We start from the raw sequence: 16,699 nt of genomic DNA, 5'->3' as shown, positions 1-16,699 counted from the left end.
ACGAGACTCACAATGTATCCACTGATTCGTACAACCTTTCAAACACTGAATTTTATTCTTCTCAAAGATGTGTGTAAAGATCTGCAAGTAATTCAAAGTGAATGAATACTTCTAACCTTGTTTGTGCTTATTACGTCTATCATTTTTCAAGATCCACTTGTCAACTTACCACTTCCTTCTTGCGGGCACTCATAGCACCTTCCCTGGTCACCGTAGGAATATCCCAGTGAGCAACAGCATACTGAGTTCCTGTATAGGCCTGGGATAGGACTCGAGCATTCACCCTCAGAGTAGTCCAGGAAACATTCATAAGAACGAAGGTCTGAAAAACACCAAACAAAATTTGATAGATTTCAAAGAGAAAGATTCTGAGAAAAGAGTGGGTTTTATCTAGCCACTGGGGTGTTAATCCTTGTATGTCCAAAAATAAACCTTTGTAGACTGTGCTTAAAGAAGTTAGATTTTAGAGATATGACCACATGTGGCAACATGCTTTGCCCAGAGGGAGTTCTCTACAAGAATTAGGGGATTGTTTTTAAGATAATTATTAAAAGTACTAACCGTATTTCTAAGAACTTTTTCTGAGCTGCCCTCAAAATTCCGAAATGAGGTTTTAAGAATCCCAGCGATGACGACACTAAAGTCAAACTAATTATTACATCTGAGAGCTCGTACAGCTCAGTAGAATATAACAATGATTAATGAGCTTTACGCATTTATATTTGGTAATTATTTTTTATTATACAGTAACTGATGCTACATCTGGGAACGATCTTACCTCTCAAATTCGATTTGCAGCATTTGGTTAATTTCAAAGTTTTTGTTGTCAACAAAGTTGGTATGATCTGACGTCAAAACATGAAACACGTATTTTTGCTACGCAAAAGGCATCTTGTGTAGCAGTTCATGCCATACCAAGATAATATTTCAAAAGTAAATGGAGGTTGGTTTGTAAATGCTTTCTTTGATTAGAGTCCAACACCAAACTGCAATTCTTCACATGTACATCAGTGCTCTTGCTATGTTACACCACAGACATTTCACTGCAAAAGTCCAAGTCCATATACAATTGTAGATCAGTCAAAAATATTTGTTAAATCATTTACATTTATCTAAATACTGCACACAATTCTGCACCTTGTTGCCTTGCATTCATTTTGCTATTGATTCTCTTTTCAACTTCAATCACTGGGAGTCACTAATTCAGTTCTAAGCAATGAATAATATTCCTTTCAATGATAGTGTTCCTATATAACCATTAATTGTACTGCATTAAAGGAAATTTATTTTCCAATGGTTGCAAGACAACATACAGCATATAAAACACAACTTGCAAATCAGTGAATGAAACAATATGAATAGCAAAGGCATCCACCCCAAAACCAGCGTCTTTAGCGGATGACTCACCGATGCAGTTTCTGCCCGACGTATCCAAGGTGAGACCCTCTTCACACACACAGCGGTAGGATCCCATGGTATTCTCACACAACCCATTGTTGCACACCATTGGGTTGAGTTCGCATTCATTCAGATCTGGAGAAAAGATAAAAGATTATGTAATAATAATAATATGGTCCATTTATATAGCGCAGCTACTATAATTGCATATACTCTACTGCGCTTGATACTTGGTATCATATTATTACCCCGGCTGTAGCTGAGCTGCCAAATAGGCGCTCAAAGCATTCGAGGAATAAATCCTACCGGGTACACATTCACCTCACCTGGGTCGAGTGCAGCACAATGTGAGTAAATTTCTTGCTGAAGGAAAACACGACATGGCTGGGATTTGAACCCACGTCCCTCTGATTGAAAGACGAGAGACGTAACCACTAGACCACGACGATGTATGAAAGGATATAGTAAAAAAAGAAAACCAAGCCTACTAGATGGATTGGAAGAGTATCCACATTCATGCAGACCAGACCTCCCCCCTTGAATAGAGACTTAGGACCAATTTGGAATCAATGTGCATGTATCACAAACAATCTTTCTTTTCTGCTCCTGTGGTGCAAAAAAATTGGGAGAAATAAAATGCATCAATCACTTCTAACATATTCATATCTTTGTTTACAGTCAGATATTATTCATTTTCCCTGGATTTACAATCTACCATTTGAAAAGCCAACTCTCCAATAACTATCCTACTTACCTGCACATTCACTACTGATGTCAGAAAAATATTGGGAGAAAAAAAACATTATCAATTACTTGTAAGATATTTGTATCACTGGTTACAGTCAGATATTATTCTTTTTTCTTTGGATTTACAATCTACCATCTGAAAAGCAAACAATATAACTATGCTACTTACCAACACATTCACCATTGATCTCAGAAAAGCCACGAGGACAGTCCCCGACAGCTAGAGGGCAGGCTTCGCAAGGACTACCCCATGCACGTCCAAAGGTTGAGCAGCATTCATCTCTCCTCATGGGTCCCATGATGTCCGCCTCACACTGACCGTTGCTGATGCGGGTCCAGCAAGTTGCGATGCGATTATCTGTCAGATGAAACAGGAAATTGATTTGAAAATTATAAGAAATTGACATAATTCCAAATAATAAAAATAACATGAGTAACAGAGACAACATGAATGTTTGCATGATGGTGCCAATAAGGCGGAAAAGGTTTACAGTTCACCATGTGGATAATCATGAAAAGAACTGTTCGGATGGCGGATAAAAGAGAAGTTGATGAGAAAAGAAAATGAAAGAGATGAACTGGAATCTCATCGCTCCAAGTCATCAAATCTCATCTAGATCTAATCACTATCTTTTTAAGGACTTCACCTCATCACCTTTTGAAGAGCTGCAAAGGTCAACCTAAAAATACAGGAACATCAAGATATTTGAATCAGAACCATTTTATTTCACAATATTAATCAATGAATGTGAAATTTAATTTGAATCTTCATGGATATGAAAAGAAATCAAACCAAATACATGTAAATGTACATGAATGGATGAATAGAGCATTTTTTAAATTGGTGAACATTTTCAATGACAATGTCCTATCAGCAAATCATAAGTAAGGATTTCAGAAGCAAACGGCATTTCTGAACTATTACATAAAATTTGCACATGGAGTACATTCAGCAGAGGTATCACATGTTTTATTTTTTATCTATTAAAGGAACTGGATACTTACCAACACAAATAGTTCCAGTAGGGTCTAGCTCAGTTCCTGGATAGATGCATTCACAACGATAGCTCCCTCTAGTGTTGATACAGCGTCCATTGTTGCAGAGACTTGGATTCTCACACTCATTGATATCTTTAAATTGGGTGGAATAGAGTTTATAAGATGAGATACATAAATATTGAACCATAGATAAGATAAGACATGTAGATATTGAACAGGAAGAACATAGTTTAAAAGATGAGATACATAAATATTGAACGAGAAAAAAAAGGACAAGATGAGATACGTAAATATCGAACACATCTTGAAAATGACTTTTCTCTTCAAAAGTAACAAAAACACTCGTACAAAAAAAGTCTTGAAAAGGCCACATTATCACATCTTGACTGTATGGTTTTGGTGGGCTTATGCACAACCATTTCAGCGGGAATGTTCTACACAACACAAAGGACTGAGGAGTACCTTACTGATAATCTGCAGTGGAGTCTAGCAATTCAAATTCTGTAAAAAGTCTAAACGTTGAATTCATTTATAATTCCATTATAAATGAATACATATAAAGGTAAGTGTAATATTTGCAATTTAATTTCACTTTTTGTACATGGCTTGTGACTGACTTACAGTTATGCTTAATTGTACAATTTATTGTATACTTCATGTTATAGGGGAAAGGGTACATTATCATATTGATAAAACTCACCTTGACAAATTGAGCTCCTTGCATCCAATTCATAACCATCAGGGCATTCACACACAAAGCTTCCTGGGGTATTTCTACAAGCACCATTGTGGCAGAGTAGTCTGTTGTATGAACACTCATTCTCATCTGGAAAGAAATGAAATATGGCAATTAACCCATTTACTTGTGAATCATACATGTAGGCAGAGAGGGTTCATTTTTATCCTCATCCTCATCTATCTTCATCATCAACAATTCACCATCAACATCATCATCATCATCACGATCACTATCATCATCATCATCATCATCATCATCATCATCATCATCATCATCATCTTCATCATCATCACCATCATCATCATCATCATCATCATCATCATCATCATCATCATCATCATCATCATCATCATCATCACCATCATCATCATCATCATCATCATCATCACGATCACTATCATCATCATCACTATCATCATCATCATCATCATCATCATCATCATCACCATCATCATCATCATCATCATCATCACCATCATCATCATCATCATCATCATCATCATCATCATCATCATCATCATCATCATCATCATCATCATCTTCATCATCATCATCATCATCATCATCATCATCATCATCATCTTCATTATCATCATCATCAGCGTCATCACTATTATGAAATGACACTGATAGAGTCCCCACCAGAGCACAAGCCTTTAAATATGCCAGTTCCAAAGATAACCATTACAACTCTAACAAAGAGGATGGGATTAGTTAGATAGTAAAAGAAAATGTTCAATGGCCTTTCTTCTCTTTTGTTGGTCATTTTCTTCTTACTTTCATAGTATTATTGCATCATTTTAAGGGGTATTTAGGGACTTTGGATAATACAAGCAAGGTTCTTTAACTTACCACTACATTCCTTGCCATCAGCTTGGGGCTGGAATCCAGAGTTGCACCTACACTTGTAATTACCAGTCAGGTCCTCACATACACCATTGTCACATAGATTGTTGAACAGTGTACACTCGTTGATATCTACATCAAACACAATTCATTCAATCCATTAAAAAAATAGTTTATTGGAGAAAACAAGAATTGTAGCCAAAAGATAAAAAAAACATTTGTACAAAGGATAGTAATTTACAAGGATTCACAAACAGCTACTACCAGTAACATGAAACACCCAAAGGTAACTGAATTTTTAGTTGAAATTTTTAAAGGGGTCAAATCTGGGGAGTGTTTCATGATGCAAAGAGTCAGTGATTTTCACTGACCAATTTGTTCTGAGCCAATCAGAGACAAGGATTTCAATAGCTTACAACAAAAGTTGGTGAAAATCAGTGACTATATGTTGCATGGAATGCTCCCCTAAAAATGCCGTAACTTACTGATCCTCTGGCTGGTGAAGCCAATGCCATGTCTGCAGAGCTGCTCAAACTGAAGGGTACCCTGAGGCGGGCAGGATTCACAGTTGGGTCCCCAGCTCAAGGCCTCGTTGAGAAGAACAGCGCTGCAGCAGCAGGATGAGATGGTCATCTGACCCATGGACTGGTGGGTGCATCGGCCGAGGTCCCCGTCCTGGAAACAGAAACCACGACGGTTCTCTGCGAAAAGACAGAAAAAAGATGCAATAGAAAATTATCAAGTTTGTAGAGTTCTAACCATCCTCTTGGAAAACAATTTAACGTTAGTCTTTGGGAGCCCCACCCATTTCCACATTACTAAATCAGTTCTGTTTCATATCATCAATATAAAAAAGTAAAAGAATGGTACCGTTGCTTCTCAGTCAATAAAAGGTTACAGTTCCATGATACCAGGGGTCTGTTACACAAGGACTTACAACTATTGCAACTTTGCCATTATTTTAGCTTCCATGGTGACCTTCATTGTAATTGGCAGCTGAGCCCTGTTACCATGGTAGATGCCATAACTATTAATGAAACAGGCCCCAGTACACTGTTTGCATCAACAAATGACATTGTGTCTGTAGATACCCTCTATGAAACAGGCTCAACTCTACCTTTCAATGTAGGCCCCATGACAAAACTAACCAAATGACTATGGGACTGATAATTAGAATTGATGACATTGATCATCATGTACATTCAATCATACAAATCTCATCATGAAAACTCCCCCTGATCCCCTCACTTTAAAAGCAGGTCCCCTTGAAGTCACTTACCAACGCAGGTGCCATCTTGTCCTGTAGCGTACCCTACAGGGCACTGGCATTGGTAGCCTCCCAGTGTGTTGATGCAGAATCCTAGGGGACATGGATTGATCTCCTGGGCACATTCATTCACGTCTGCATGAAACGAAGAAAGAAATGATGATCATGATGACGATCATGGCCGTCAGTGCAAAGGATTATCTTTTGTTTATTGGGGGAATGTAACAATAGATGTCCCCCAATGACAGTCCTTTGTGCAGATATCCATGATGATGAGGAGGAGGAAGAGGATGACTAATAATGATAATACAAAAGACAGAGTACATGTATGAACAAAATAGAATTTATGAGTAATTAGTAATTCTTTGCAATATTCAGTAAATGGGCATAGTTTAAAATTGAATAGATGTATCTTAATACTGAAATTATACTTTTTATGTCTATTCTTTTAATAATAATAATAATATAATACCAACATGCTTATATAGTGCATATCACTGCCAAATGCGTCCTTATGTGCTCAATTGGATATTATTACCCTGGCTTTTAAATACACACAAGATAGTCTGTAGGGCCTGACCTTTGCAGGATTTTCTCAAAAGTTATAGCAGTTTAGATGAAAAAATATCGGGTACAATGAGGCCAGAATATGTTTCAATTATTTACAGGTATTCCTGTGATAGAGTCAGATGAGTCGGTATGAGGAACCTATAATAGACCAGAAGGCCCTTTCACAATGCTGTTCGTAAATTAAAAGTGATGCATGACTGGTGACCTTTCTCATGCTACGTGATCTGAACCTATAGCTGACTTAGCACTTAAGAACATGTTCAAGTTGTTAGGACAAAAGAAGTACATATACATTGTGAGAGTGGAGAGAGAAAAAAAAACTAAAAAAAGAGACAGAAAGAGTGGAAAGAAGAGGGAGAGAGTGTGTGTTGTGTGTGTGAGGCAAAACAAAAAGAGAGATAATACTAATAAAAAGCAAGCTTATCTTATGGAATAAGCATAAGCAGATATTGAGAAATCTCTAAATAAGGTGGACCTTTTTGTTCTTGCACAACAGTTGCTGATATCAATACCTCTTTGGGGTTACTAGGTCTCCAGGCAGCTCATATCAATTTGCAACAAGCATTCCAGATTCATCCCAGTAGCTTATATAGGTCATAGGTCAAAGTGATTGACATGAACACAAAAGCCCAAACCCCCTTCTCTCTTCTTCACTTTCTAATTTAGTCTGTCTCTCTGAGGATTGCTGCGCTCTCTCTCCCCTCTATCACAATCTGCCATTCTCTTTCTCTTAATTTATTTTTTTCTTCTCTCTCTTTCCTTCTCTCATCTTCTTTTTCTTTCAATATATATCTCTAGCTCTGTATCCTTGCCTCTGTCTGTATTTATACATGTATGTGGGCAACATCTTTTCTTCTTCTTTTAAGCTCACTCCTCCCCCTCCTATCCCATAGGCTGCGTTTACGCGACCTCAAGCCAGAATCATGATTTGAATCATGATTCAAAACACAAACATGAATCACAAAATATCACAGAATCAGCGTTTAGACGACCTTCATTCCGATGCCGTTTCTCCTCAGATTCGGGCCAATCCAGTGCGCATCACTAGTGCGCAGATTGACAAACGAAGTTTTTCGCACGTGTTTCAGCTCTTGAAAATATCTCTTTGCTTCCAGAATTCAGTCTACTAGTATCTCATTTTGTTTACTTTTATCATAAGGTCCATGCTTCTATTCATCTTGTCGGTTTATCGAAAATTGAGTTTGGAAGTGAATTTCAGCGCAGATCCAATTTGATATTGACACTGTTAAACTGAGATCATTGTCTGTCCAGTTAATTCATTTACTAGAACTTGAAGTTGAAGACATGACCAAAAAATGAAAAGTAGTGGACGATGCGATGACCAACGCAGAACTTGAACATGACAAGAAATGCATGCATCGCACATAATTATGAACAAACACTGAGCATATAGAGCGCCTTGAGCTTGGCAAGAGTCAAACCGACACAGTGACATCATAGAATCGTGATTCAAATCACGATTGCTTTTATACGACCTTTTTCGTTCGTGATTCTACAAAAAACGTCTTTCCAAATGCCCCTATTTTTCCGTGTTTCATGTTTGTGATTTGAAAGACGTTTATTTTGACTTTTGACTAAATGCAATCGTGATTCTGCAAAGTCATGATTTGAATCATGATTCTATGGTAAAAAAGTGGTGCATAAACGCACCCTTAGATTACACATTTTTCCTCCCTTTCACCCCCTCTTTCTCCCTCTCTCTCTCTTTCACACAATATTTTTGTTCCCTCACATCTCTCTCTCTTTATCTCTCCCTCTATCCCTTTTTTAAATATTTTCTGTTGGTAGGAGGGCAACAATCAAAAGAAAACTGAATTGGGATAGTGTGTGGCCTGATCAAAGAGGGTTGAACATTTAGTGTGGGTGTTCATGGCTTTACAAAGTAAGCACAATGTACAATATTTTCAATAACAATGAACTCAACATTTTGTCACATCCGTAAACAAGCACTGTCCTAAATTTATGGGAACATGACAACTATGACCTTCATGGCAGTATACATGTACCTTCATAACCACTAAATATGTTCACATAAAGTATTGTACTTAAATTTACATTTACATTTGGACATTTTCCCAAAGCCTTTTTCTGTATTGCAACATGATATCCATATAAATTTTGTGAAAAACAACTTTTTTTTTAATGGGGGCAAGATTAGAACAATTAGTAGCACAAGGAGGAAATAGGTGGATATAGTAGTTTCCACAAAGATTAAATAATAAAAAATATAATGATGACTTATGGTAAAATTGAATAAAAGTCTTTGACATAAATGTATGTATGTTGACACTGATTATCAAAATAACTTAAAAATGGCATAACTTTGTGACATTTTTATTTCTTATCAAATTTCACTGATTATTTTGAAATTTTGTTTGTTAAAGGGCAAGTACAGCCAAACAAATAAATAGATTCGAATGAAAAAAAAACAAAAAAACAAGCTCAATTCTGAAAATTCTGAAAATTTCATCAAAATCGGACATCAAATGAGAAAGTTATGACATTTCAAATTTTCACTGAATTTCACAAAACAGTTATATGCACATCCTGTTCAGTTTGCAAATGAGGTATTAAACTAATGACATCACACAATCACTAGGCCTACATGTATATCTTCTGTATTTTACTGTATGAATATTTTGATTTTCTCCTCATAAAAATGTGAAACAAAGTTTCATTTTTTCTGAACATATGGAACTGTACTGTGCTACATTCTATGATGAAGAACGCTAGTGTCAAACCTGAAAAAACAAGAGGAACGCCTCTGGCACTCTCGCCTGCAATACGCAGTTCGATATAGTAGCAGTGCTTCCTTTGAAAAACAGCTAATGAATAATTATTCACAGAAGAAAACATTAATAAGATAATAAAATATTATGTCCATTGACCCGAAATGATCTTTGACCATGATAATGTGACCTAAGGATTGTGCAAAATTATCCTTCATACTTGATTACCCTTATGTCGATATTTCATGAGCAAGTACCATAAACTTCCTAAGTTATGATGCCAATTCAACACATACTCCCAACATGGCCAGAGTTCATTGACCTTTAAATGACCTTTGACCTTGGCCATGTTGCAGAAACACACACAGGGTATTCAGGGATACATTGCTGCTCGTATGTCCAAGTTTAACGAACTACATTAAATCCATAGACTTTTAAAGTTATGATGACAATTCCACAAATACCCCCAACGTTACCAAAGTTTGTTGACCCTAAATGACCTTTGACCTTGGTCATGTGACCTGATAGTAGCACAGGATGTTCAAGGATACTTGATTGCTCTCATGTCCAAGTTTCATGAACTAGACCATAAAATATCAAAGTTATGATGACAATTCCTCAAATACCCCCATATGGCCAATGTTCGTTGACCCTAAGTGACCTTTGACCTTGGTCATGTGACCTGAAACTTGCACATGATATTCAGGGATACATGGTTGCTCTTATGTTTAAGCTTCATGAACTAGATCCATAAACTTTTAAAGTTATGATGACAATTCCTCAAATAACCCCAACATGGCCAAAGTTTGTTGACCCTAAGTGACCTTTGGCCTTAATCATGTGACGTGAAACTCAGGCAGGATATTCAGTGATACACTATTACCCTTATGTCTAAGCTTTATAAACTAGGTCCATATACTTTGAAGTTATGACGACATTTCAAAAACTTAACCTTGGTTAAGATTTCGATATTGATTCCCCCAACATGGTCTAAGTTCATTGACCCTAAATGACCTTAGTCATGTGACCTGAAACCCAGGCAGGATGTTTAGTAATACTTAATTACCCTTAAGTCCAAGTTTCATGAACTAGGTCCATATACTTTCTAAGTTATGATGACATTTCAAAAACTTAACCTTGGTTAAGATTTCATTGTTGATGACGCCGTCGTCGCCGCCGCCGTCGGAAAAGCGGCACCTATAGTCTCGCTCTGCTATGCAGGCGAGACAAAAATGAAATATTGTATAATTCTAACAACAAAAGACAAAATGAATAGAGTGAGTGGCATCATCGACTATCTCCTTTGTATATCACAGTGTTGCGCATAATTCTATTGGAAAAATTAGTGATATTTTTAAATGTCATAAATTTCTTCATTTTCTAAAAAAATTGATTTTTTTTTTATTTTCTCTTTTCAATCAAACCAAACTTTTGCTGGGCTGACCTTAACCTTTAAAGTTTATTCATATCAATTACATGCTGAATTTTCCCTTTAAAACTTTGTATTCATCACTACTACAATCATATGTCGATATCCTATTTACACTCACCAATACAGACTCCTGATGATCCAATAGCTTCATAGCCTTCTGTACAGATGCATTCATAAGTACCAGGAAGATTATCACAATCAGCGTTCCTACACCTATGAGTGCCCAATGTGCATTCATCGATATCTGGATGACAGCAGACATAAGAGAAAAAGGTATAAATTTCACTCTTGCTTTAGAAATATTCAAAATTGCCAACATGTAGGCCTTATTCGTACTAAATTTTATCTACTAACCATTGATAATGCTTACTTTTTATAGCAAATAATGAGGAATGAAACCCCCTAGAAGTGAACACCCCCCCAAAAAAAAAAAATATAAACCATCCTCTATACATGTAGAGAATGAAGAAAAATATAGAACCTAAAAGGCACAAATTAATTCAAAGTTAGAGGTCAAGGTAAACATGAACAATAAACATTTAAAAAAGTAAAAGATTTTATGTGGAAATGAATGAATGAAAAGGGAAATAGCAAGAAAACAACATAATCAATAATAAATTACAGAAACAAAGGAAAAATCTGCAGCAAAAAACAACAAACAAACAAAAACATGAATGCAAACAAGATGGGGAGCATTTCGAAGAAGAATCTTGTCTGTGATTTTCACTGACTACTTTGTTCTAAGCCAATCAGAGGCAAGGATTTCAGTAGCTTACAACAATTGTCAGTGAAAATTTGTTTCATGAAATGCTCCTCTGATCTTCTTCTCATAACTGAAAACATTAGGTGGTTTCACACCGCCTCAAAGTTCGTCAGTTCCAGTGTGAAAGCAAAATATGTGTAATCTTCCCGAAAAAAAACCCTGCTAAATAGTAGGTACTTGCCAAAATTACAAGGAACTTTCGTGGGGATTTTTCAAGGTTGCAGGTATTTTGGCAGGGTGAAGGCAAATTACGGGAACTTTTAGCCCAGCGTGTAGTTGGGTGCGGGCGCCGTGGGTGGCTGCTGAGCTAGCACGATTTTGAATCTTGCGCCTTGCTTGCTTATCAGAACATACTGCACATGCTCGCAACTTCAGGAACTTATCCCAGAGGGTACATTTATGTTTCGGGGCGGTGTGAATGCAAAAATAATTAACAGGTATTTTTTTAGACTGAGAAAGTTCTCGTAATTTAACGGGGATTCTGGTGATCTAGGCGGTTTGAAACCACCTGTTGTCGACTCAGAAAAATCTCATTTCAATTCCAGATTTCACCCCCTTTCTGTGACAGATCCATCAGACGGGACAAACTGCAGAAATAGCATCTCACATTAAAATGTGTTTCTCATTTTAGGTTGAGACCCCTGAGGTCACACGAATGAAGATAAAGATCAAACAATTGACCAGGGGGTCAGGTGGAAGGCAACTGGATTGGCCTTTGAATTAAGGAGGGCATCCAACAGGTGCCTTGTCTGCCAATAATGAAACAAATGTTCTCGCAACATGATTTCCCTCCTGACATAAGTACATGAATATTGTCCTCATGGAAAAAAAAGGAAACAATTTAAAGGAAAATCTGATTGCAAGAAGTCAGATTAGAGTGCCTTTACAGGAACGAAATGGTGTCAAACTAAACTACGGTACATTAAAAAAAAAAATCATAAATATGACCCTTACTCCAGATGGATGATGATTGAATATTCATTTGAATAACAAAGTAAAAAAAAAAATTGTGGTGAACTACATGTAGGACTTCAAAATAGCCTGTCAAAATGATGAAATATGGCATAGAATTAGTTCTACTTCTTACTTTAATCTTTACATCGTAAACAGATCAAGGTTTTTCCTTTAATACTGACTTTATTCAGTTATAATAAACTACATGTAGGTAACACCTTCATGGAGGATTAGAAATTATGCAAAGTCAGGTAAACATAAACACAGTAACACACATAACATTTTAGAAAATCAAATTAAACATCACAAAATTGGTATGTTTAAGACATTATAACCCCAAATCATGACACAAATGAATATGATATAAGAAAGGGCATTGCAGTTCCTTATCTCGCCAAGTCATATGTAGGTCAATATAACAGACATTTCCTATTTTGATTTGCACCCAGCAGGTATGTACACATGTCAGTGAGTAAGTGTATACCTCCTAGATCGCTCTCGGTAGAATTGACCTTACTATATTAAGGTCACAGTCAAACCCACTGGGGGATTTCCCCTATTTTTCTATTTACAAATTCTACTCCCCCACCACATGGGTTAACTAACAAGATCAAGGAAATTTTGGGTCAACATCTATTCCATTCACAAGATTGACAAGAAAACAGGGAGTATTATAAAATAGGGACTACCATAACTTGCTATTACAGTTCTGATTCTTGCTTATAGTGATACTGGTATTGACAGAATTAATGTATTAATTACTTTCAAGTAGCCAATATTTTGAGAATAACTAAAGTTACTGACATATATTTTGAAGGGGATAGTAAAAGTGAGCAAGTGAAGAGTCATGTATTTGTAAGCTTTTATTCCAGTTTCCCCATTACCTAAATTGTATTTATTAAAAGGAAAATGAAAATTGAAAGGTGAATACAGTTTACAGTTACTGTCAAAAATATTTCTAATGATATTGAGGTTGAGTATTGGCATAAAGGTTTATTTTCATTTGGTCCAATACCAATTCGCCCAATTGCCACTTTGTCTACTATCATTTGGTCTATCATCATTTCATCCAATATCCACATGGTCTAATTGCCATTTCGTCCAATCATCATTTCGTCTAATAACCAGTTGGTCCAATAGTCATGCAGTCCATATACCATTTAGTAAATTAATTGAAGTGTTAATTGTGCAAACTTGATAAGAATACAAAGAATATTAAACCAACTGGTTATGAGACAAAATGGTCATAGACAAACTGGTGATTAAGCAAAGTGATGATTGGACCAAATGGTTATTGGACCAATTGGTTTTAGACAAAATGTTGATGGACTGAATGGCATTAGACTAACTGCAGGTAGACCATTTGTTGAGTGGACGAGTTGACAGTGGACAAATTGGCAATTTACCGGCATAAAAAATTCCACTACACATCGCCGTTGCGCTATCAATACTTTGTATCACAAAATTTTACAATGAAGATCATTGTGCACAATGAATAGATGATCTTTATGTACAGGTCCCTATAATAAATTTTAGAATAGTCTTTAGAATACTATTCAAGGAAAACAAGATATGGCTAAAGCAAATTTGACTAAATGATTAACTACGAACTAGAATTTTCTCAGTGAATAATATCCATTTAATCTCTTGCTTTCATATCAAATGAATAATAATGGTAACAAAAATGTTGATCTCCTTGAAGGTCAAAGAGAGAGAGAGGTATTTTGAGTGTGAAAGATATATGTTGTTAAAAACAAAGTGATGAGAAATAGCGATTGAAAACAAATTATTTCATGAACAAGGCATCATTAAGAGTTCGTGTTTTATTTTTGAATAAAACATGTTAAATTGTATGATTTGAATATGCACTCAATATAAAGAATAATACAGGTTCTTTCATATCTTCGTGAATTAAGAAAGAAAGAAAAAAAAGAATGTTCTATGTGCACTGACCAATGCAGTAACGTCCACCTCCTGATTTTTGACAGCCTTCAAAAAAAAAAAAAGAAGAATATTCTATGTACACTTACCAATGCAGTAACGTCCGTCTATCGATTTTTGATAGCCTTCAAAGCAATCGCATGTGTGAGAGCCGATGATATTCATACATGTCCCATGGTGACATACATTAGGATTGGTGCGACATTCATCAACATCTGTTAGAGAGAGAGAGAGAGAGAAAGGGAAATCCATCAGAACCTTTAATTCATAAATACAAACTTAAATACTTCCAGTGAAAATGAAGTCAATAGAAATATATCCAAATCAAGTGTGAGTAAATATGAACTCAAGGCAGAGCTGCCAACATTGGGATGATAGAATCCAGAAGATTTCGCGGAGGTATGATTTTGTGAGGGAGCGCGCGGCGAAATGTCCCACGGACGGGAGTTTTGGGTAGCAAAACGCATTAAGAAACAACATTTGATAGTATCCGACAGCTGTCTAAACCATCAAAACTTTTGGCACATAGATTAAATGCACATTAGACAGATTTCATGAATTGTCATTGACTAAAAAATATAAGTTCAAGCTTCAGGCAATACAGTAGAACATAAAATGATTCATAAAATAATGCATTCAACATGAAAATACCTTTATTGTCAAGAGGGGGAAAGGGCTGCAGTAGTGGAAGATGAGCTTGCCTGGCCCTGTAAAGACTTATATGCGGCCTGTTTAAAGTCTCTGAGGGCCGAGGGATTCCTGTGAAAATTGCCTGTTGTAGCAAGGCACGCACAGCCAGCCAGCGCCAGGCTAGCTCACTCACGAAAGAGAAAATGTTCGAATCCGATCAACCCAAGTAAAAGAAGGCAAAAAAATCTCCACTTTGCTTCTGTTCTTCAGGATTGTCAATAAAAATATTCCTAAAAGTCTGGGTGTAATTATAATAGTAACCCATCGTTGATCCACAGTTTCAGCTCGAATAAAGCGCACACAAGCTTCCGAAAAATGCATCGGACTTCCCTTCTCGCGCTCGCATTGCCTCCTGCCGCGGCGCGGTCTGCCGGATACCAGGCAGTGCCGCGCCGGGGGGCATGTGCATGGAGTGCCGCTGAAGTGTTTCCATCACGCACATTGCAGAACCAGAAAAAAAAAATTGCTTGTTAGACTAATTCACCAGTCGTTCGGTAAAATTATCTTCATTTACATTGGAAATCAATGTACGATTATACAAAAACTGGTAAAAGTAACTGGGTAAAATGAAAATGTGATAAGGAGTTTCCACGTGGATGTAAAGGGAGTTGAACATGCTAGACTCGTAAAACAGTCGTTTGTATGAATTTTACAATTTAACAGCTAAAAATCACATTTATCCGGGAGATTTTGGCATGGGGTCGGGAGAACGGGAGATTGGATCGAAATCCAGTATTCTCCCGCAGGATCCGGGAGACTTGGAAGCTCTGTCAAGGGCCCGTATTATGAAGTCAGGTTTAACTTAGACCACGTTCTAAAATTATGGGGAGCCTACAAATTCACAAATTCTGTTTTTATCGTTTATCTCTTATGTTTACTATTTTGTTTCCTGTTGCTTTCATAATAAAGAAAAATACTTCAGTTATCATTTCCAGACAATTATGGACAATTTGAGTGTCAAATGAGTTAATAAATTGGATGTGTACTGTTAGGGATTTGTGCCCCAATTGGCTCTCCGTAGTTAAACCACAACTATGAACCAGGGTTTAATGTAAGTTCAGAATACAGGCCAAAGAGGTTAAAGACTTAAGGGGCTCTACAAGAAACTTTTGATCAATTGCAAATCTATATTTGGATCCTGAAATCAAACATACTTTAGGTCTTGCAAAAAAAAGCAAATATGCAATTGATTGTTGATCTGCTAATTGGAACAAGGAATGTAAACTGATTTGCACTGATTTGCTACAGATGAAAGTGACCTATCAGTCGTAACATTGCAGCATAAATCTGCAATCGATTTCAAATAGTTCCTTGCAGCACCCCCCTTTGAAGCGCAATGATGTTATCACGACTTACCTTCACACGACCTCTGATCGAGAGTCAACTTGTATCCACTTGGGCAATCACAGCGGAAGCTGCCGTCCGTGTTCTCACATGTACCATACCTACAGAGTGACCTGTCTCGACACTCGTTGATATCTAGAGGTAACAACAAATGGAATAATATGCAATCTATTGTCAGCTCACTGTACGGTGTATGAATGAAATACAGATATTCAATTCAATGTAATGCATTTTTTTTATCTTCTCATTTAAGACACAT

General features: G+C 36.7%; 1 protein-coding gene across 1 annotated transcript in view; it reads right to left on the bottom strand.

Annotated features, from left to right (window-relative positions):
- The window catches only part of LOC129261707 (fibrillin-2-like), an 82,386-nt gene that overhangs the window by 44,109 nt on the left and 21,578 nt on the right, over positions 1–16,699 (bottom strand). The window contains exons 11-21 of the mRNA XM_064099941.1: positions 16,453–16,575; positions 14,496–14,621; positions 10,867–10,992; positions 6,009–6,131; positions 5,215–5,430; positions 4,736–4,861; positions 3,845–3,970; positions 3,151–3,276; positions 2,315–2,503; positions 1,408–1,533; positions 170–322 (exon numbers count right to left, since the gene is read on the bottom strand). Of these exons, the coding sequence (XP_063956011.1) occupies positions 170–322; positions 1,408–1,533; positions 2,315–2,503; positions 3,151–3,276; positions 3,845–3,970; positions 4,736–4,861; positions 5,215–5,430; positions 6,009–6,131; positions 10,867–10,992; positions 14,496–14,621; positions 16,453–16,575 (1,560 nt within the window). The remainder of the gene's footprint in view (positions 1–169; positions 323–1,407; positions 1,534–2,314; positions 2,504–3,150; positions 3,277–3,844; positions 3,971–4,735; positions 4,862–5,214; positions 5,431–6,008; positions 6,132–10,866; positions 10,993–14,495; positions 14,622–16,452; positions 16,576–16,699) is intronic.

Source organism: Lytechinus pictus, chromosome 5 (genome assembly GCF_037042905.1).
Source record: "Lytechinus pictus isolate F3 Inbred chromosome 5, Lp3.0, whole genome shotgun sequence".
NCBI lineage: Eukaryota > Metazoa > Echinodermata > Echinoidea > Temnopleuroida > Toxopneustidae > Lytechinus > Lytechinus pictus.
The sequence above is the reverse complement of the archived record's forward strand: the minus strand, read 5'-3'. Positions and strand labels throughout refer to the sequence as shown.